The 23312-nt window shown below is 39.0% G+C and overlaps 1 protein-coding gene across 1 annotated transcript; it reads left to right on the forward strand.

The window, feature by feature from the left end:
- Positions 1-1881: 1881 nt before the first annotated feature.
- On the forward strand, positions 1882-22702 carry nampt1 (nicotinamide phosphoribosyltransferase 1). Its single transcript, XM_026923262.3, has 11 exons — positions 1882-2039; positions 6537-6693; positions 10733-10836; positions 11721-11849; positions 13733-13891; positions 13998-14134; positions 14662-14887; positions 15303-15422; positions 15515-15655; positions 17768-17902; positions 21046-22702. Exons 1-11 carry the CDS (start codon positions 1986-1988, stop codon positions 21157-21159), a joined length of 1476 nt encoding a protein of 491 aa, XP_026779063.1. The 5' UTR covers positions 1882-1985; the 3' UTR covers positions 21160-22702.
- Positions 22703-23312: the final 610 nt, after the last annotated feature.

Consider the following 23312-nt stretch of genomic DNA (forward strand, 5'->3'; position numbering starts at 1 on the left):
TGAACCTGAGTTCAGATTACTGTCTGTGTGGAGTTTCACTTGTTCGCATGTATAAGTCAGTTTCCTCAGTGTTTTCACCTCCTATGCTGAATTACTCCTATGTGTGAATGTGAGTGTTCATGGTGCCCTGTGATGAACCAATGTCCCATCCACGGTAATATCATCTCACAACCAGTGTTCCTCAGAAAGATTTCAGATCCACTAGACGCTGGTCATGAGGACGTCTATAAGCACCTCAGCCATGATTCTAGACCTGCTGTGGTTCAGGTTCAAGGGAGGGTAAGCGCAGAAGCCAGACAGTGCTTCAACCTGTCTCAACCTGTATTATACTATACATACACTATATGGCCAAAAAGTATGTGGACACCTGACCATCACACCCATATGTGGTTCTTCTCCAAACTGTTGCTACAAATTTGGAAACACACAATTGTCTATACATGTCTTTGTATGCTGTAGCATTACAATTTCACTGGAATTAAGAGGCCCAAACGTTCCAGCATAATAATGCCCATGCTCACAAACTGAGGTTCATAAATACATGGTTTACCGTGGTTGCTGTGGAAGAACTGCAGTGGCCTGCACAGAGTCCTAACCTCAACCCTACTGAATGCTTTTAGGATGATTTGGAGCACCAACTTTGTGCCAGACATCAGTGCGTTACCTCTTGTGCTCTTGTGGCTGAAGGAGCACAAATCCCCCACAGCCAAGTTTCAAAATCTAGTGGAAAGCCTTCTCAGAAGAGTGGAGGCTGTTATAGCAGCAAAGGGGGAACAACTCAGTATCAATGGCTCAGGGTTTCGGAATGGGATGTCCAGGAGGTGGGAGGAAACCAGGTGTCCACAAACAGTTTAGTCTACATACAATGAACCTAAACTGGACTTTAAATATTTGCTGCGTGGTATGGACTCAATATAAATCCTTGAGTCATATCTATGATCATGGCTTGAGCTTTCCCCATATGCCTCTAGTGTTAGTAATGACATGGGCAATTAAGGTCACATATTCATTCCTGTTAATTCAGTGGAGGAGAACTGCCTACTGAATTGCACTATATAACCCCACTGAGGACCTTTGGGATGAAGTGGAACACTGACAGCGCCCCAGGCTTCGTCATCTGGCATCAGTACCTGACAAATCCCAACAACCATGTTCCAAATCTTAGTGGAAAGTCTTCCCAGAAGAGTGGAGGTATTATAGCAGCAAAGGGGGGACTATCTAGTAAATCCTCAGGAAGGTAGCTGATTAGTTGAATCAGGTGTGTTGGGAACAGGGAAAACCCAGAAATGTATTCCAGGATACATGGGTGATGGGTAGATGTGCTCTAGTGCAAACTGAGCCCATTTCTGAGGTTTTAAACTTGGTTTAGTTTATAGAAACCTGCCACCAAGCTGGTTAGCATCACATCCTGAGTTAGCCTAGGAAGTCACTCTGATCTAGGTCTCCCCCTCCCCGAACTCTATTAATACCCCTCGCTGCCTGTAAAAGGCACCTGGCATTTCTGAAGCTGGTCTGCTGCCATGTTGTACAACCCGATCACTACTCTACACGATGCACTGCACTATTCTGGGACCTTTGCTATACTGTAGTCACGAATAAAAGAATAATCCAGTGCACTTCCAAAAGAAAAAAATCATAAAATGTACTGCTGTAGCTTAGACGCCAAATGATGCAAAAAACAAACAAACAAAAAAAAAAAACACTAGCCCAGATTAACCTCTGACACCATGTCACATGCGTCGGGGCCAAATGAGTTAAACGTAAACATCCATCCTCCATTTTAGATAAGACACAGGGCTGCTCTGTTTGCCCCGCCCACCCTTAAACGTCATCCGCAACGCTCCACTCCATGTATAAGCCCCGCCCTTCCGCACGCGCGCTTCACCCGCCCTGTTTAACTACGTGCTGCGTTGTGAGTTCCCCCTGTGGAGAGCGTCGAGAACAACGGAGCTGAGCTGACAGCGGCACCTCCAGTCAAGGGGAAGATGGAGACCAGGGATTCTAACTTCAATATATTGTTAGCTACTGACTCGTACAAGGTGAGGAGACGCTTATGGTTTATGTGGGTGTCAGGTCCAGGAGCACCGGCTTGGCCTTGTGGAGGTGCTGGATGCTGAATGATGAAAGAGGGAAAGGTGCTTTCGTACTGTCGAGGCCATCACGTTGTGCTCTCAGTGTGTGTGTGTGTGTGTGTGTGTGTGTGTGTGTGTGTGTGTGTGTGTGTGTATCATTTCGGTAGGCCAGACCGGCAGAGGAGGATGGCAGGTAGGGTAGACACATTTTTTACAGCATGTTAGAACCAGGAAGCTGAGTGTTTCGACAGGTGAGGAAGCTGAGAAGCCGGCTCCAGTTTTCACGCCATCATGGCTGTACATGAATGATTGCAGCTAAGCTTATGAGCTCCTCGTGCACACAGGATGACATGACATGTCCTTGCTTCATCACGTCCGCACCTGGAACCAAAACTGAAAGCTATGATGTGTTGCTTTCAGGAAAGTGAAAGCTACTATACAATAGCCTATTCATTATGGAAATTTAATGTGGACTAGCTTTATGAAGCACATGAGATTGATGAGGTGAGGATGATGGTGAGGATGAGGATGGTGATGAGGGTGAGGTTGATGATGATGAGGGTGAGGATGATCAGGAAGATGGTGAGAATGAGGTTGGTGGTGAGGATGATGGTGATGATGATGATGATGATGGTGAGGATGACTCGCACATGCATGGTTACTCAGCCTTTTCATAGCTACATACTATAGCTGATGTATGTAAAGCACAGCAAACATTGTGTTCTAGGTTACTGTCTCAATGTCACACACACACACACACACACACACACACACACTCAGAGTGAAAGGTCATTGCATGATGACTGGTATCTGTGCTGTCACACTTCAGCCTTTGCACAATTGATTATCTGAACAAACTCACAGTGAATGCTGAAATCATGCTGACTATGAATGAAAATCTGTGTTGTATTATATTTCAGTTCTCTTTAAAGTTATGTCTATAACCAACTCCAGTCAGTGAGTTTGATCATGTTGGGAAGGTTTATTTTCAGATGATTGAGTCATGTTGGAAGAAGTGTAACATTAGAGGGCGAACTACTCATACAAGACAGCTCTTGCAAGTTTGCAAGCTTTTGTGGAAAGACACCAATTTTTTATCATGCTAATGACATCAGGCACTGAACCCCGTGTGATCTCCAGTTGGACGGCATAGCTTTAAGTAGATTTTTTTTAAAAGGAATACATTGTTTAGAAGTTTTATAGAAGGCTGATAATGTTGAGTGATCGCTCAGCGATCTGTCATCACATCAGTCTGTTTTAAATGCAAAAGCACGAACCTGATGCTGTGTTCACATGTTCGCATGTTTACAGTAAATTAATTCACATCGAGTTATGAATGATGACTACCCGTAATTTGATGAACAAAACATGATACTACACATCATGTAAATCCTGCTATGGTTATTTATTGGGATATAACTTTTCTTTTATGTTTGAGTAGATGTTAAAATGATGAATGAGGAATACAGGATCATGAATGAGAGTATAGTAAAATTGTGAATGAAGAAAGCAGGAGGCCTAATTGGATGATGAGTCTCATTTGCAATATTAAGGATATGTTGTAGACTCATCAATTTGTAGAGACTTTTAATAGCACAACATGCTGTGTATGTGTGTGTGTGTGTGTGTGTGTGTGTGTGTGCACGCACACACACATACATGTCCTTTTGTTTCATACTCCCACTTACCTGGCTCTCTTGGAATCCAATCATACCAACTCGATACTCTCTTGAGCATTAAGTTGGTATGATTGGTTTCCAATGTGTGGCAAACGTTGTTGAATAAGGTTTCCTGTTTAAAGTTGTGTAATGATTTATTGCATTATTGGCAACATCCGTTTGCACTTTACTGAGGTTTTTCAATGCAGGGTCACCTCGAAAAGGTCAGAATGAAAAGAATCTAGCAACAAGTTTGGAAGAGAGCCTTACAAGTTCATAACTCTGCTTTCGTTATTATGATTCTCTTGGTGTAAGCGAAGGATGTATAGAGGGAACCAACAGTAGCGAGTGCTCTTTTTATGGACAGTACATGGCTGTGTGTGTGACATACACATGCAGTACAAACCCCAACACGTGCCTTCTACACACACACACACACACACACACACACACACACACACACATATACAGATAGATTGTCCTGTCCAGGAGTTAATAGCAGTGGTACTGTGTGAAGACAAAGATGTGCAGGAGAAAAAGAGAAAGGGAAAAAAAAGACAATGTTAGCTTCTAAGTAAGACTGCTGTTGTGTACATATGGGAAATGTAGTTACCAGTTATTACAGGTATTAGTGCAGACGTTATGTGCTTATGTTTACACTTCCATTTGGCACTCAGCTGCTCTTATGTCCGTGTTGTTCAGCATCACTGCAACATGTCTGTGTTGCTGTGTACGGTCAGTGTGAGGTAGCTCTTTTTCAATCTGATAGGTTGGAATCACTTACATTTGCTTTGGAAAAAGTATATTATTAGTACTTTCGTTAAATAACCACATTGCTGTCCTTGTGTTCAAATGACATTGGACCTGTTAAGCAGTATAGAATACTAATATGGGATCATGACCAGTTAATCTGTGTGATGAGAATGATTCAAAACTCCAGTGGCCTTGGATTAAATCTTGATCTTGAAGCACCTTTTCATAATATAAGCGCTTTCAAAAACACGCATATGTACTGTGTGCACTTTTCTTTGCCATTGCTGTGTCCTCAGAATGGAGAGCATGTGGTTCCCCTCCTTCTTTTGTTGCGCATGCCCAGCGTGTCCACAGCTGCTCAGCTCTTCTGAAAGAGAGAAAGAGAGAGAGAAAGCGAGTGGTCATGGATAAAGTGTAGCTGAGGTGCCAAAATGGAAGCCGGAAGCCTGTGACAGAGTGACCCTTCTGCAGCTTTCGGTTTAGTTCTGCCCTTAAAGAAAAGGTCAATGTAACAATCAGGGGAACTGCAGTGGTGTTTGACTAGCCAGTGCAAACCTGAAAGGTGATGGAAACTTCATGCACAGTCCTAGCATGTTTTTCAGATTGCACACCATAACTCATAACAGTTAGTCTGTCAGTGGACGTTGGAAGTTGATAGGCAGTAATTGTGTGTGTATGATAGGGAGGGAAATTATGACCAATATTTAGGGTGTAGAATAGGGCTAAATGATAATGCTATAAGTGTGTAAAAAGCAATTTAAATTATATTTATTTATATATTTAAAAACTGAAAATGACATAACCAACATACATGCTTCATGTTCTTTTGAGGAAAAGAAAGCATTCCCTGCTATTCTGCGTCGCCCTAAAATTTTGACTTCTCGTAACCTTTTGAAGTATTAAAATCATTCCGTTATCTCAAGCCTTTGCGATATGCATAACGCCATATTTACATTTGCAACATTTCGATAATTTCGATATATTGTGCAGCCCTAGTGCAGAATATACTGTATATTAAAGGCAGCACAGTGGGGTAGTGTGCAGCATTGCTGCCTTACAGCTCTAGGGTCTCCAGTTCAACTCTGAACTCTGGTTATGTCTGTGTGGAGTGTCTTTGCATGTGTGTTTCCTCCCACGTTCCAAAAACATGGCAGTTCAGTGGATTGGCTATGTTACATTGCCGCCAGGTGTGAATGTGTGTGCGTGTGTGCGTGCGCATGGTACAACAGACCAGTGTGTATTTACCCCTCATTCCCTGTGTTCCCAGTATCTGAATCCACCATGACCCGACCAGCATACTGAAGATGAATAAGTACATGAAGAAACATTGGGGATTGTGTAAATTACTGTCTAACCAAGCAGAACCTTGTGGTTGCAAACTACAGCTAGTTTGTCTACTTTTCGCTCCATTGTTCGCTGTTTACCGGGGTTTGGACAGGTAAGCAAGAGCGTGCTCATATATTGCACAGCATGTAGGAAGCTGTCTAAACACCCTAGAGAACTTATGTCAGTGTCAGAACACCAGGGTAGTTAGACGCTTAGGTTTCGTTTTAGTTTCTAGGTGCAAATGAAGAATAGGGAAGAGCGTTTTGTTATATTTCTTTTTTTCCTTTAGCACCACCTGAGTCCAGTCCCTTTGTTGCATACATCCTCCTCATATACCTTTGTCTTATGTTTTGTATGTTTGTACCCTTCAGTGTACCACACTACTAGTAAAATAACTAGTAAACTTTGTTATGCGGAAATGTTGTTGTGACTTCTCCTGTTTGGCTACAAGCCTAGCTAGGTATTTCCATTTCATACTTCTAAACACCTGTTACTGACCCTGAGTCACCCCTGGGCTCACCTCGGGCTTGTAACGCTGGCAATTTCAGAAAAAAAAAACAGATAATATTAATGAAATATATTGCATTTAAGTACTTCTTATATTGTGAAGTCTCATTTGTTTGATTATTTATTTGAATCAGATTGATGTTATTCTATTTATGCATTATCCAGTGACGCAGTTGAACATTATATTTGATTCTTGGTTGTTTCTCACTGTCTCTCACAGGTCACGCACTATAAACAGTACCCACCGAACACTAGCAAAGTGTACTCCTACTTTGAATGCCGTGAGAAGAAGACGGATCCTACCAAGGCCCGGAAGGTTAAATATGAAAAAACGGTCTTCTATGGCTTGCAGTACATTCTTCACAAATATTTAAAAGGTATCTGCCATGTGATTTTTGTACTACAGAATTTGTCTCTGTATCAACAGTCTGTGATCCATCATGGGTGTCCATATATGTGTGGTGGCCTGGAAAATCCCATCACCTGGTTCATGACATTTTCAACATATAGGTCTGAAAACATAATATTTTAAAGTCTGAATACCCACTGTGGTGCAGGAGCGTCATGGACATTTCAGTAGGCAGTGATTACAAACTGAATCAGTTATTCTTATGCCTGTTTCTCTATGGCACATAGCTATCCAACAACTTGATCAAAGGCATTCATTATGTGAGGGAAGGAACGCACACACTCAGCTAGCGAAGGTTTAGACAGCTTTATTTTATAACACTGAATAACCAACATATTTCGAACAGTAACCAGTAGCCTATTTTTGTACCATTTGTTTCCTCATTAAATTTATTTCTTGGTTTGTTTGTTTATTTGTCACTATCGTTTTGCTGACACAACCCTAAATATCATGAGTTTCATTTTGTATCATGAAAATGTCTTTAAGTATTATGATTATTATTTTTTTTCGTTTCCCAAATCGCCCACCCCTAATATACCTGCCACTAACCAAAAAGTTTTTGGTGAAGATGGTAGGAATGTAACGGTACAGCATTTCTTATTGTATTGTTTCATACTCTCGATTAGATACATCAGCATATCTAACAATACATTCAACAGGCTCCAAAATAAATAAGGATGTTCATCATAAAATACTGTTAATATTGCATGAGGGATAATAAACGTTTAAACTTAATCAAGCCCACACTCCTTCCTTTGAAAAAGTAACTTCCTCTTTATCACAAATCAGCAGAGGCTGCAGGGGTTTACTTTTTTTTTTCTTTTCACTTCTTCTTCTAATCACACTACTTTTCAGAAGCCAGAAGCATACCAGACAGCACTAATAACACACACACACACACACACACAATCTCTCTCTTTCTCTCTCTCTCTCTCTCTCTCTTTTTCTGCTGCATTAAGACAGCATTTCCTGGCTTATTCAATCCGGGTTTAAGAAATCACCACAGCATTTCATATTCGGAAACTCAAGATTTAAAAACACGCTTGAACTACAGAGAGCTGTGTGACTTTCATTAGCACAACAGAATGTGAAATAAATCACCCCATGCTTTAGACACACCCCCTTGTGAGTCACGCTGCAGAGTTGCCAAGGCTGAAACGCATCAGAAACACGTGTGTGGTTACCTGATCCACATCCCCTGCTTGATTTGCACACACATTTCTTTTTTGCTTTTTACTGCTTCTTATTCACGGTGCTTTACGACTCTGCCTGATCTGTACCACATGTGTGTCTTGTGTTTTATTGATTTATAGAATCTGAATAAAAATAAGCCATTTGTTTATTGAAATTAGATAGCTTAATTGATAGTCTTGATATGCTGTAATTATATAAAAGATTGGAGACCTTCCACTTATAATACACAATTGGGAACGATTTTCCATTTGAAGTAAGGTCTAGATGAAAATTTTCTTAATCAGTTAATATTAAATGTATTTTTTTAAAAATGGAGGACTTTTAGACCATCATACTCCATACTATTCATAATAACATACTTTTTAACACATGTATACCATTAACACATGCATGGTATGCATCTGGCAGCATTATCACTACCTGAATCGCACAGGGGATGCAGATGCAGAGTTTGTCCCCCTTTTCCAATTTCCAAATTCTGAATTTTTGGGCTAGGTACTGATTGGGTGAATATTTTCAGAGCTCTGCCAACCCCACACCCTAGCAAAAATAAGCATTTTTGGCCAGATAGCTGATGATTAGACATGTTTAACTTTGTTACATCTTAATGCACAGCTTTTATTTCACTATATGGTGCTAAGAGTCTGAACGGATCACATAAACACTGTGTTATTATTAAGATTAAGTTATGGTAGTTTAATAATATGGAATGTTTTTAATGAATTAAGGGCACATATTCAGGCAATGCTAATTTTGGTGTAATTGTATTTAGACACCACTTTATCGTCTCACATTTGAATTTTGTGTATCATTTCACCCCTAAAAGATGAGTTATATGACAAACATACACTCACCATTCACTTTATTAGGAACACCTGTACACCTGCACTTTCATGGAATTATCTTATCAGCCAATAAGCTTCAGATAATGTTTACAACAAACATCAGAATGGGGAGAAAGTGTGATCTCTGTGACTAACCATGGCATGGATGTTGGTACCAGAAGGGCTGGTTTGCGTACCTCATGAACTGCTGATCTCATGGAATTTTCACACACAACAGTCTCTAGAATGGTGCGAAAAACAAAAAACGTTGAGTGGGTGACAGTTCTGTGGGTGGAAACGCCTTGTTGATAAGAGAGGTCAGAGGAAAATGGCCAGATTGTTTCAAGCTGCCATGAAGCATATAGTAACTCATATAATCACTCTTTATAGCCATGGTGAGCAGAAAAGCAACTCGGCATGCACAGACATCAAAGCTTGAGGTGGATGAGCTACAGCAGCAGAAGACCACATTGAATGCCACTCCTGTCAGCCAAGAACAGGAATCTGAGGCCATCATAGGCACAGACTCACAGAAACTGGACAGTTAAAGATTAGAAGAAAAAAAAACTCACCTGGTCTTTTTCCAGTCTTCAACTGTCCAGTTTCTGTGAGCCTGTGCCATGATAGCTTCAGATTCTTGTTCTTAGCTGACATTAGAGGAACCTGATGGGGTCAAAACAATCTTATTATATAACCTGATGATTAATTAGATGATCTGTGCATTTTCTTCTGACCTCTCATCAGCAAGGTGTTTCCATCCTCAGAACTATTGATCACTCAATGTTTTTTGTCTTTCTGACCATTCTGTGTAAACTCTAGAGAGTGTTGTGTGTGAAAATCCCAGGAGAACAGCATTTTTTGAAATACTTAAACCAGCCCGTCTGACACAACGTCCATGCCCCAGTTAAAGTCACAGAGATCACTTTTTTTTTTCTCAATCTGATATTTGATGTGAACATTAACTGAAGCTCTTGATCTGTATCTGCATGAAAATCTGCATGATTTTGCATTGCAATACTGCCACATGATTGACCGACTAGATAACTGCATGACTATGCAAGCGTATAGGTGTTCCTAATAAAGTGGATGATGAGTATACATCATGCTGGTTGCATTTCTTTGCTAACAAATTATAGCGCAGACACAGAGCACTAGTAGAGCCACTACTGAAAATGCAAATTCATCATCATTTATTCATCACCTGACAAATGAAACAACCGATACAAAATATGAGCATGGTATGTAAGGATAACCACTTCCTGTAATAGCTTCTTGTTACTAGGCAGATCTGACAACTATGACATCACTGGATATTGGTCTGAATCTCTCTGTTTTAATGAAACTTTGGTCAGTGCATTAAAAATAGGCAGTACCTCTAATAAAGGTAATATTAGTAAATTGATGTAATGATATAAATATATAATGATAACATAGTAATAATTTATAGATGTAATAAAAAAATGCCTTTAATAAAGACGTTATTGTCTATTGTCATATCATATCACAAACTTTTATTTTTAGGGATGCATTGAAAGTAATAAAGTTACCAAAATCAGAGCTTAAAAGTATAGCATATTAGAGAGAGAGAAGGAGGGAGGATTTGGAGAGGCTATGTAAGAGAATTTTAGTGCTGTAATTTGGTTGTATTTTGCGGTTGTATTGAACACTGAATGACTTTTAGAGTTTTTCACTCAGACAATAAGGTATTTTTATTTTTTTTATTCATTGCCAAATGACATATACGTAACTAAACACCTGTGCTGAATTTGGTTACCCTTCTTGCCAGGGTACTAAGAGTACCAAACAGAGGTACCCGTTCCCACCTGAGAACAACTCCTGCGTTCACGGATACTGTAATGCAGTGTGTGTGTGTATATATATATATATATATATATATATATATATATATATATATATATAAAGAATGTCTGGAAAAGAGTCATTATTATCCTCTGACACACTCATTATGTCGTCGTTCATGGCTGACAGGGAAGGTTGTAACCCCTGAGAAGATTCAAGAGGCAAGTGAGGTGTACCGAGAACACTTTCAAGACGATGTGTTCAATAAGAAAGGCTGGAACTACATACTTGAGGTAAGTCCTTGGGTTTTTTCGGACACTGCAGTAGGCCAGAAAATGATGTCTTTTAAATTACAGAATGCTCGCCGGTTTGTAAGCAGTTGGTCTGGTCGGTAATCTGGTGTTTTAATTTGTTAACATATTGTTAAATTGTATATATTTATATTCAGTTTCATGGATTGACACTTATTTAAACATCACACTACAAGTGCTAACCTCTATCATGTTAGATTTCTTCACTCTGTGGTGTACTCTGTTCCTATAGATATTATGTATACTGTACATGTATACACATTCACACATATTGGGCTTTATTTATCAATCTTTTAGTAAAGTTGTAAGTAAAAATGTTAGTCTCTGACCTAGTGAACTAGCATGAGGATATGTTTTTGATAGAGACTCCAAAGCACTTCTATAAGTTGCTTTGGATAAGGGCGTCTGCTAAATGCTGAAAACGTAATATAAAATAAGCAATTTAACTTCAACAGTATATTCCAGATATAAAAGTCCAGTAATCCATGCAAATTATATGATTTGAAGTTGATCAAATCGTGGTTTACATTAGTTAGTCTTCTTATGTGTAAATTTACACACACTGAGGAGCACGAGTAGGATACAAATGTTTTTCTGAATTTATAGGATTTTCTTGAATACCAAATTTCTCATGTAAGCGCTCGTATGAACAAATTATGCATAAATCCATTCATATCCAGCTTGATAAATGATGTCCATTGATCACAGTTGCTATGAAAAGCTTGGCTCATCACTACCTCTCAGTGAACAAAACAACTTCTATTACTAATGTATTTGTACCATAAGTGTTTTTTTGCATTGAGATCATGAAAAAGAGCTCGATCATGTTTATATAACTAGAATGTTGTTGTGATTTCTGACTTCAGAAGTATGATGGCCATCTGCCCATTGAGATCAAGGCTGTGCCGGAGGGAAGTGTGATTCCGCGTGGAAATGTCCTCTTCACTGTGGAAAGCACAGATCCTGAATGCTACTGGCTCACCAACTGGGTAGAGGTCAGTAGCATTTGTCACTATGGTAAAATTTTCCCAAATAAGTATTATGATGGTGGTAATATCGGCAATATCATTCTCATGCTCAACCCAGATAGATTTTGATATTAAAATACAAAACATGTCTTTCAAGGAAATTGGAGCATTGCTAACTCAAGGTACACTCTCTTCTACACACTCTTGTGTGTGTGTGTGTCCTTGTGCTTGTGTACAGACTTTAAAGAATATCTGACTGATTGGCCTTGAGATTCTATCTCAGACGAAAGCAGTAATATTTTTTTTATAATAATACTTTTCTTGAATTGTTTGTTTGCCTGGCAGTTTTTTTTTTCCCCTGTAACATATCAGATCAGAACCAAAAGTGCAACATGTGCATGTGTGAGGCCGGCTATACCGGCTGTATGCAAATTAGCACTAAGCCTAGTATCAGTGATAATGACTAGGTTACAACAAAATCCTATTGTATTAAAGTAACGAAGCATTGTTAAAACAAATTCTTAGTTCAAAGCACTTGTCTAAAAAAAAAAAGAATGCCGTTAAAATATAACATCAGAGTGATTTGATTACGTTAAACTCTATGTTCTATGCCGCCAGTTGTACAGTGCATTGAAGCACCACTGGAAAAACATACTATTTACAGTAATTTAGTAACTTGATAGCTTTCAAAACTGGTATACTGAGCAACCCTAGATGCAGGTGTCACAGCTTTAATGGTCTCAGTGTGTGAGATATGCTGAGTCACGCTGACAGCAGGATCCAACCTTACATTTACGTAGAGATGATAACATAAGTTAATCACTTACATGTGTTTTACTTCTCCTAAAAATGTAAATAAGTAATAACTAAAAAAATAAAAAAAATAATTTCTTGAAAATAGAGTAGAAAATGCAATCTGTCGTGGTTTATTTTTACTATGCCATTTTCTTGATTTTAGTCACAGTGCTGTATGTCTAACATGCTGACAGATTGTGTAGTGGGTAAATTTAGAGGCCTTGAAAAAATGCCCTTGGCTTCCAGACTGAGTTGTCTCTAGGCCAGACATTGCTTATCTATTCTTGATGTTATTGCACTGTTGGCACTACTTTGTATCTTCCTTCAACTTCGTATGAGAATTTAAAAAGTTTAAACAAGTAAACCCAGCAGGATCAGCAACATTATGTTTAAACGTAATTACTGAGGTCGGCTTCAGGAATAGTAGTGCATTGCTTCCCAGGCGGTTATCTTCCTGAGAGAAGGAATGGTAATACCTGATTTGTGACACATGACGGCACATTATAGTTACTGGTTTTACAGGCATGTGACTGCCTTTGCCATGTGCAGTTTGACTCCGTAAGGCCCAACTAATCTCCTGCTACTTGACTCACATTATCGTTTCTTCAGTGTGTTTATCAGTATCACTGTTGAATAACTGTGTAAATATGTCTGTAAATCGGCTAACAGAGATCGGCTTATGTATGGCTTTTTACCAAACAGAAATTATTCCTGAGCATCAAAATAAAAAGTAAAATGTTGTGATGACTAGGTGAGTTCAAATTGACTGTGATTGTTTATGACTGTTGAGGGCCAGAGACTGCACTGGGATTAGATGCCATGTGATGGCACAGGCTGGTTCAAAACAAAACATTAACTCCCAGTACAATGGCTTGTGCAAGTTTTCCTCCAAATTTACCCCCAGGAGCTAATGCTGAAGTGGGAATTAGGTCATTTTCAACCTTCATGCATTCGAGTTACAAAGTGATGAGAAAAACATAGACACCTCCATGTTCACTATTTGTTGGCAACAAGTTAGCCAGCTAACTGTGATGAGTGATGTATATTTGCCTCCACAAAACCGTGAACTATATAGTCCATGGCTATAAACAACTCTCCTAATGTCTTCTCCAAAGACTATCCTGGTTCAGATCTGGTATCCCATCACGGTTGCAACCAACTCCCGTGAGCAGAAGAAGATCCTGGCCAAGCATCTCTTGGAAACATCAGGAACTTTGGAGGGACTGGAGTACAAGCTGCATGACTTTGGCTACAGAGGAGTTTCATCCCAAGAGGTGACTAAGAATATCTTTGGCCATGCTGGGGTAACACTCGTCAACGGTTTACATTTAATGAAAGAATCTGCATAAGCAGAGACATCTAATTTGCTCTTGGTTCTAGACTGCAGGTATTGGCGCCTCTGCACACTTGGTAAACTTCAAAGGAACAGACACGGTGGCTGGGATTGGAGTTGTTAAAAAGTACTATGGCACTAAAGACCCAGTGCCTGGATTTTCTGTACCAGCTGCAGAACACAGGTAGGCTTGACTTGACCATAGTCACCAGTCTAATGGAAACACATAGTAATGGTTTGGACACTTTATGGCATGCCTTTTCAGTGGCCTGTGTGTGTACTAATAATATGCTGGATGATCAAATCGTACATGCTTAATAGAACAAGCCTGTTAGGTTTTTATTGACAGCAACGCACATCCTGGCTTGGGCTGTATAGCCCACAATATCTTTCCACTTTGCACTACATTTCATATAATCTTTCTGGAGTATGTGTACTTATCCTAGAATGCTGATGACAGAATTGCTCCCTGCATTCTGGACCATTAGCGCTGCTTGAATTCATCATGAATTGCATTGTGGGTATGCTCCAGAGCGGTCACTGCCAGCATAACATTGTGGACTGTGCTGCCCCCTTGTGACTCTCTTGAATTACAGCTACTGTGAATAAGCTATAAATAGAAGCCATGGTTTGTTGTATAAAATTATTCTTAACAGGATTGTATAAAATATGAATGTACTCCAACTTCCCTATGTTTCCGCTTTTCCAAAGCACAATCACAGCATGGGGTAAAGACCACGAGAAAGATGCCTTTGAGCACATAGTGAAGCAGTTCCCCTCGGTGCCCGTGTCCATAGTCAGCGACAGCTATGACATCTACAACGCCTGCGAGAAGATCTGGGGTGAGGACCTGAGGGAGCTGGTGGAGAAACGGAGTGCAGATGCTCCTCTGGTAGTGCGTCCAGACTCGGGGAACCCTCTAGACACTGTACTGAAGGTAATGGACTAATGGAATTGTATTGTGGTCAAATGAACTTTTTGGCCACGTTCATCAGCATGTTGGCCAAAAAAAATTGGAACTGCAAACAAGGAAAATCCTCTGTACTGACTTTGAAACAGTGTCAACCTTGTTATACATTACAGGAGTGCTTCACTGTATAGTATTTGCTGGTAATTCTGTAATCTGTATTTTACAGAAAATAATGCACCACCTAAGAAGACTTGTGTTTGGGGGAAGTGTTGAAATAAAACTAAAGCATCCCTTTTGGTTTTAGCTCAAAATAGCAAATTTCACACTTGATTGTAGACCACAATGGAAGCCTTGCTCCCAATCATGTTTTTTTTTGTAAAATGTCGAATGATTCAGTTAGGTTAAAGGACTCTCAGATGATTACCATTGCCTTATCCCTCAGGTCTTGGAGATTTTAGGCAAGAAGTTTCTTCCTGTCGAGAACTCTAAGGGCTACAAGGTGCTTCCTCCCTACATTCGGGTTATTCAGGGTGATGGTGTGGACATCAATACACTGCAGGAGGTATAGCCTCTTTTCCACGCTTCTATACACTGAATGTCAGCAGATTTTGGGTTAGCTGGTGGATCACTGTTTTGTATTTGAATATTCTTTAGATAGTGGAGGGGATGAAGGAGCACAGGTGGAGCATCGAAAACATCGCGTTTGGATCAGGAGGTGCACTTCTGCAGAAACTCACCCGAGATCTTCTTAACTGCTCCTTCAAGTGCAGCTACGTGGTGACAAATGGATTGGGGGTGAGACTTCTAGTATTTATTAACACAGCTTAAATTCAACTTTGATTATTGTTTTAGGATCGAAAGCTGCTTTTCATACAAATTTGCTCTTATTTGACTTAAAATGAATAAAAACCTAGCAAGAAATCCTGTATTGCCTCATCACCTGCATAAATTAGTGTAAATCTTTGTCTCATGTAAATATGTTGTGTACATATGCATATGAAATAAGTTGCTAGTGGGCGATTTTAAATTTCTCCGCATTGCGACAGGCCGTATCACACCACCCCGGCATGGATTATTTTCCTACACCGCACCCAGCTGTATGTGTTTGTTTTTGCAAATGCAATGCCCATCTCAGGCATCTAAAAATTACGCAAAAATAACTCAAGAATTATTGGCACCCTTCAAGGGAATGGGCAAAAATTATTCTATAAAATAAACCCACCATGATGCAAGACTTTCCACTCATAGAATTAAAGAGTGGCTACCTTTCCTGTAAGGAAAATTGTTCCATATTTTTAATAATAGTATGTTCTTACAAAACAAGCATGTTTAGACATTCAGCAGATTCTCATATCCAGAGATACTAATGCTGTCTTTCAGTTCAGTAAACAAGTACAAATTATAATTTTTCTTCAGCAGATATCAATACCCATCTGATAAAATCCTATTCTTTAACTGAAGCACTTCACAGTTAAACTATTTCACACTCAAATCACTTATATTGTAAATATAATAAAGTGTAACTATACTAAAAAATCAATCTTAACAACAGAAAAAAACAGTCAAGTCTCATTATATGTAAACATTTCCAGTTCCAAAAATAAGTTTCTTTTCCAAATTGAATTCCAGTCTTTGCCATTTGTTACTGCATTAAATATCCGATATGTGTTCTCCCATATCCGAGCCACCTTTTTTTTTTGCTGGTATTTTTTGCTAGCCGATTAGGCTAGTTATTTGTTAGTAACTGCTTTATCATGGTGAGAGCTGAATTGGCATGCAGGCGTGTAGTTCAGAACCAGGGTGTGTAAATAATGTGGAATATATGACCTACACACCTATCTGAAGACACAAGGTTTTAGTTTGATTCTTGCAGCAATAGAGAGCCAGTGGAGTGACCTCAATAGAGGGGTCACATGAGAGACCTTCAGGAGGTTGTAAACCTGTGAGCAGCAGTGTTCTGAATGCTCTCTGGAGGAAATTGCAAATGAAAAGAGATCAGCAAGCAAAGAAGTAGCCAGGTCTGGAAAATATCTGGGGATTGTATAAGTAGCTGAGCAGATTCTCTAGTCAATAAAGGTGTTATTCTACTGATGTGAAGAAGAAATCTTCAGGATCTAGTGTGTGCTGTGATGTTATGTGAGAATATAAGTCTAAAATCACATAATTCTTATATGGACAGTAAAGGTGATGATTGTGATTATTAGGTGCAACTGTTAGGTAGCTCAGTTCAGTTTTATCCAGGTTGGTAAAAGGACTTCATCCAGGAAGAGATGTCAGAAGGGCAGTCATATTTTCTGAGATCCTCCTGCATGTTTCGCTACAGGAAGATACTCACTATCTCTATCTGAGAATTTACCGAATATTAGAAAATATTGCAGAGAAAAAGCATAAAAGCAAGAGAAATGCTTTTATGATTGACAAAATGTATACTGCATTAAAATAACACTGTACAGTGTTCCCATATTTAAGCTAAAGGTGCAGTAGTCAATTTTTTTTTGTTTCTTGCTAGTACAAATGTCATGGACAAATATGTAGAACATTATAAAAAAATGGTTTACACCATGGCCTCACCACAACCATATTACATGGTTGGAAAAAACCTGTTTAGAAACCCACCTTCTGGTCCAGAAGGCCTGTTTGTGTTTGGATGGGTCTCTTGTCAGTCATTTTATAGACACTCCCCACCACCCCTTCACTCCACCGTCATCTAGGCTTGTAACTAGGCTTTGAAGCAGCTGAATCGATTATATTTAGCTTTTTGAGTTTTGCATGGGATATAGTCAGACAAAACTATTATGGGGATTGTATCTGTTGCTTGTGTACCTTGTGCAACATCCACTGCTTAATTAGCATTCAGATATTTTGATATATAATCAAGTAAACTCTGCTTTCATGCTTTCTTTGCAGGTAAATGTCTTCAAAGATCCTGTAGCAGACCCCAACAAGAGGTCAAAGAAGGGTCGTCTATCTCTGCATATGACACAGAGCGGAGATTATGTGACCCTAGAGGAGGGGAAGGGTGAGCTGGAGGAGTATGGAGAGGTACAGTCTTTCAACCCTTTATTTTCCCTGATAGTGACATTATTATTGTGCAGCTTGTAATATGTATTGTTTGACTTTATACCACAGTGCTGTTGAATGCTCGAATCGGAAGGTGTTGATTAATTTTCTATAACAGAACGGCTCTGAGAGTAGTTCCGGCAGTAATTCAAATGATTCTAAAGGTTTATGTTAATGTGCTCATTCTAATATGTTAACAGCTCATATACAGGGAGCTGGTGTGGTGGCTGAGCAGCAAAATCTAAGGCTAATAACAAACAGAAGTTTTGGTAAAGCTTTCTGTAAGGATATGTTTATTTAACATTTATGGAAGGTCTCGGGTCACAGGGAGAGTCTTTAGGACATAGGACTGCAGTTTCTGGTTTCTCAGCAACCTGACAAGCTTTTTGTGTTATTAACTTCAAGAGAGAGGCTGGTGAGGGAACGACTGTTTATAACTGCTATTAACATAAGTGAGAACAGGAACTCACTTGTTTCACGAACGTTTCACAACATTAAATGTAACTATGAACGGTTATATATAACCGTTTATACCGTATAACTATAAACAAAGTATGATGTGTCATTCATTAATAAATTAAAAGTGAAAATCACTGTGGTATAATAGGAACAAAACACTTGTGGTTATAGGACAATAATCCATTGTGGGGTAGTAATGCACACACCACCCTGTCATGGATTATTTTCCTATAACAGCATGCACCATCATGATCCTTACATACAACATAGAAACAAACAGCACAGCCCAATTTCTACCATGTATAATTGCTATCATTTTATATACTTTACATATGAATGTAAATGTATTATACAGTTGAGGCCAAATATTTATAGACACCTAGGCTAAAGATATTCAATCTTAGTTTCTCAAAACTCCACACATAAAATGAATAAAGTGTCAATACAATTGGCCATATAGTGTGTCTGTAGTCAGTTAAAGCTGAAATAAACCTGTCTAAATTTTGTTTAAAATTACCTCTACTGTGTTTACATGAGAGGTAATTTTAAACAAAATTTAGACAGGTTTATTTCAGCTTTAGCTGACTACATAAGAATTCCAGTGGTCAAATAAATAAGTAAATACATAATGTTCACTGTCTCTGTAAAAAAAAGTTGTTGTAATGATTTTTAGAAGCTTCTGATTGGCCAACTGCCATAATTAGGAGTTCATTGGGAGTGTACCTTTGGCTGTATTTTGCGACTGAAGGTACCAAGAGCATCTTGTCAAACAACTGTACGCAAATATAAAAATCTTGGGACTACACAGACACTGCATTCAGGAAGGAGGCAAAAATTAAGTCCCAGGGATAAACAAACTTTGGTCCGAATGGTGCAGCTGAACCCCACGACAACAATAAAGGAACTGCTGAAGGAATTGGTGGCATAAGGCACCAAAGTACCCTATATGGCCAAAAGAATATTGACATCTGGCCATCACACCTACAGGAGCTTTTTGGACATCCCATACCAAAACCATGGGCATTAATATGGAGTTTGCAGTTATAACAGCTTCCATTCTTCTGTGAAGGTGTTCTACAACATTTTGGAGTGTGTCTGTAGAAATTTGTGCTTTTGTGGAAATGGTGTACATATTTTTTCCAACCTGGTTTCTAAGTGTTGGTTTTCTTATTGGAAAAAAATGACTAAATATTGAAATCCTTTGTGTTTTTTGTTGTCACCTGAGGTTATCTCTTTGTTTATAGAAGTTGATGAGCATTATTATTACGCCCTGAAACCCATTTCAGGAAGCTCCCTATGCACAATTCCTGTGCCGATGTTGCTACCAGAGACCATTTCGAACTCTGTAGTGAGTGATGCAACAGAGGATATACGATTTTTACTCAGTACTTGCTTCAGCACTCAGCACATGCTTCAGAATGGCCCCATTCTTGAGTTTGCATGGTCTACCGCTTCGTGGATGTGCTGTTGCTGCTTCTAGATTCTTCCATTTCACAGTAATAGTGCTTACAGGTGGCTGGGGCAGATCTAACCAGGCAGAAATTTCACAAACTGGATTGTGACGGTGCCACATTTAAGGTCACTGAGCTCTTCAGTACGACCCATTCTACTGCCAGTGTTTGGAGATTGCATGGCTATGTGCTTGATTTTATGTACCTGTTGCAATGGGTGTGGCTGAAACACCTGAACTCAATAATTAGGAGGAGTGTCAATACAATTGGCCATATAGTTAATGTACATCCACCATTAAGAGTGTGGTACATCGCCATGGCTTGAAAGGCTACCATGCAAAGAAGTAGCCCATAGTCCAAAACATAAAAAAGTCAGAATGAAGTTGGAGTAGTGTTCTCTGTTCAGATGAAAAAAAAAAAAAACTTTTGCCATAATGATCAGCTCTGTATACTGAGGAAACAGGGCAAGGTTTTTAATCTTGAATCCTCCTGTTGATCTGTGTGCTGGTAAATAAATGGAAAATAAATGGCATCATGAGGAAGGAGGATTATCTAGAAATACTTAAACAAAACCTCAAGACATCAGATAGACATCAGCTACAACTTGCAACTGGACAATCCAGCAGGACAATAATCCTAAACATACCTCCAAAGTTGTAACAAAATGGCTTAAAGACAATAAAGTGAAAGTATTGGCATGGCCAACACAAAGCCCTGACCTGAATCCCATAGAACATTTGTGGACTGAACTGAAAAAGGGTGTTTGAGCAAGGAGATCCACAAACCTGCCTGAGTTACACCAGTTCTGTCGGGAGGAACGAGCAAAAACTCCACCAAAGTATTGTGAGAAGCTTGTGAAAGGCTACCCCAAGCATTTAATTCAAGTTAAGCAATTAAAAGGCAATGACACTAAATACTAACAAAGTGAATGTAAATTTCTGACCCACTGAAAATCTGTTGTAGTAAATAAAAGCTGAAATAAATCAGTCTCTTGAAATGACCTCTTCTTGAAATAGGGTAGATTTCACCCAGGAAATGTGTGGAATTGAAATTGAGTTTGATTGTGTTTAGCCAGGCATATGTAAACATTTTACCTCATCTGTATATATGAGACACTAATTTCTCACATCTGATTATTTAATTGTTTGAGACTTAGCATGTGGCTGCTTTGGTTAGAGTAAAATCTCATATGTCATTGTATGTCTTTCATTGCAGGATCTGCTGCACACAGTCTTCCATAACGGGAAGATAGTAAAGACGTACACCTTTGACGAGGTCAGAGACAATGCCAGGCTCAAGCAGAGTGAAGTCGAGGAGCTGCTTCACTGAGAGGCCAAAGCTTCTTTCCTCCTGTCCCAAACACACACTCCTTCTTCCCCTCCCTCCTTTTAAAACCCTTAACTCCACAAGGTTGGAGATTTTTAAAAACCCCAGCACTGATAAAGAAAATGAAAGAATGTAACAGACGGAGAATAAAAGAGGGGGAGTGAGAGAAAGAGAAAAGGGAGAGGAAGAAACTCTCACTCTACCCTGTGCTCTGTGTATGCCACTGTTTTTCAGTTTGTAGACTCGATAAAGCGTCAATGTCTCTTTTTAACACTGGGTAAAAAAAAACAATTAAAAATAAAAGACATGATTTAAATTGTCAGATTCTCAACTCCGCAAGTGAGGATTTACCGCCGTGCATGGTACTCTGCTTCCAGCACACCTGACCCAACACATTAAGGGCTTAATAACGGGTGTGTTGGGAGCTGGGAAACCGTGAAACTATTCAGGTCAGTGGAGCTGCAGAGCTGAGATGAGAGTTGAGAAACTTTCCATTTAAATTGTCTTAATGAGGTAATGTAATTGTCTATGACCAAATGGTTGACCAGGCTTTGCTGTTTTCTCAGACATTTGTGGGAGACTATATCCTAAAAAAAAAAAAAAAAAAAAAAAAAAAGCTGTAGATTTCTTTTCATGTCCGTGGTTAACTGAGATTGAGAGATAGAGAGTTGTGAAATGTTGCTGAATGTGAACACCATGTATATGGACCAGGTCTTTTATTTCTAATGCTATTTCTTTATGCAAATGAGATGGCTAATTTGAAGGGATGCACTTTTCCAATTTTATTTTTTGGTCTTTTTCATCTTGGGTTAATTTCCCTTCCTTAGAGGAAACTATCCAAATACATTGCTAGATGTTAAATCATGTTGTAGAAACCTTCTCTAGTGTAAACAATGTAAAGTAGCTGTGTGTCTTGTAATGGGGGGAAAAAAATCAACTTTTTTTGTACAAGTACAAATGTCACTTGCCTATGTTTTCTATGATGTAGAGAACAAAAAAAATGTCGGTTTTATTATTTAATGAGGATCATTTTAGAACAGCTTGGCTTCAGTATTTTGTATACTAACTGTTCATTCAGACTCCATAATCATTATTTTTTATTACTGAAGTAAATATTGCCACAATTCTCACCGTAAATATCCATACATGATATGATGTGGCCAAAATGCCTTCTCTCTTGTATATAATGATTGTTTATTTAAAGAGAGCTGGTTGTTTAGAGGAAATAGAAGTATATTGTTCTTATTTTTGTCTAATTCCCATTTTATACCAGGGAAAGAATCCATTTATTTGCTAAGTTTCGTTATGGCTGAATTTGTTCAGTCAGCCTTGGGGTAGGGGGCGTGTGTGTATGTGTGAGAGTGTGTGTGAGAGAGATCTTGTGGCTCTAGACTTAGTTGATGATGCCTGCTCGTTTTAATTTGTCTGATAGATTTATGTATATGTTGGATGTCCCTTTTTTTTTTCATTGAACCTCTTTGGATATTTTAAACTAAACTGGCGATTACAAAATTGTCAGTGTATTAAAATCCCACCCTATCTCTTTGCTATGGTGTTTTGTTTTTTTGTTTTTGTTTTTTTCATGGAAAAGGTTAAATGTGACTGCATTGAAAATTATAACTGATATAAACACAGCTTCTTTGTTCCCTAGTGTTCAGTCAAGCAGTAGCATAATACTAGCATAACATAATATTTTAAGGAAGAGAAAGATTGTACAAGTGGGAGTTGTAAATAAAAAGCAATATCACATCGGTTGTAGTTTTTTGAAAGGGGAGTGAAGGTATGCTTTAATTTCAGGGGTCAGAATTTCCTGGATACCTCCTTGTGTGCCTTGAAGTCACAAATATACATTCACTGTCCACTTTATTAGGAACACCTGTACACCTGCACACTCATGCAGTTAACTAATCAGCCAATCAAGTGGCAGCAGCGCAATGCAAAAAATCATGCAGATACAGATCAAGAGCTTCAGTTGTTGTTCACATCAAACATCAGAATGAAGAAAAAGTGTGATCTCTGTGATCAGATTTCAGAAACTATTCAGTATTTCAGAAACTGCTGATCTCCTGGAATTTTCACAAACAACAGTCTCTAGAATTTACACAGAATGGTGCGAGAAATAAAAAACATTCAGTGAGCAGCAGTTCTGTGGGTGG

Source organism: Pangasianodon hypophthalmus, chromosome 18 (genome assembly GCF_027358585.1).
Source record: "Pangasianodon hypophthalmus isolate fPanHyp1 chromosome 18, fPanHyp1.pri, whole genome shotgun sequence".
Lineage (NCBI taxonomy): Eukaryota > Metazoa > Chordata > Actinopteri > Siluriformes > Pangasiidae > Pangasianodon > Pangasianodon hypophthalmus.

Coding starts and splice junctions, on each gene's coding strand:
- nampt1 (XM_026923262.3), top strand. CDS start 1,986: ATGGAGACCAGGGATTCTAACTTCAATATATTGTTAGCTACTGACTCG. Junction 15,423..15,514: donor ACATCAATACACTGCAGGAG/GTATAGCCTCTT, acceptor AATATTCTTTAG/ATAGTGGAGGGGATGAAGGA. Junction 17,903..21,045: donor AGCTGGAGGAGTATGGAGAG/GTACAGTCTTTC, acceptor CTTTCATTGCAG/GATCTGCTGCACACAGTCTT.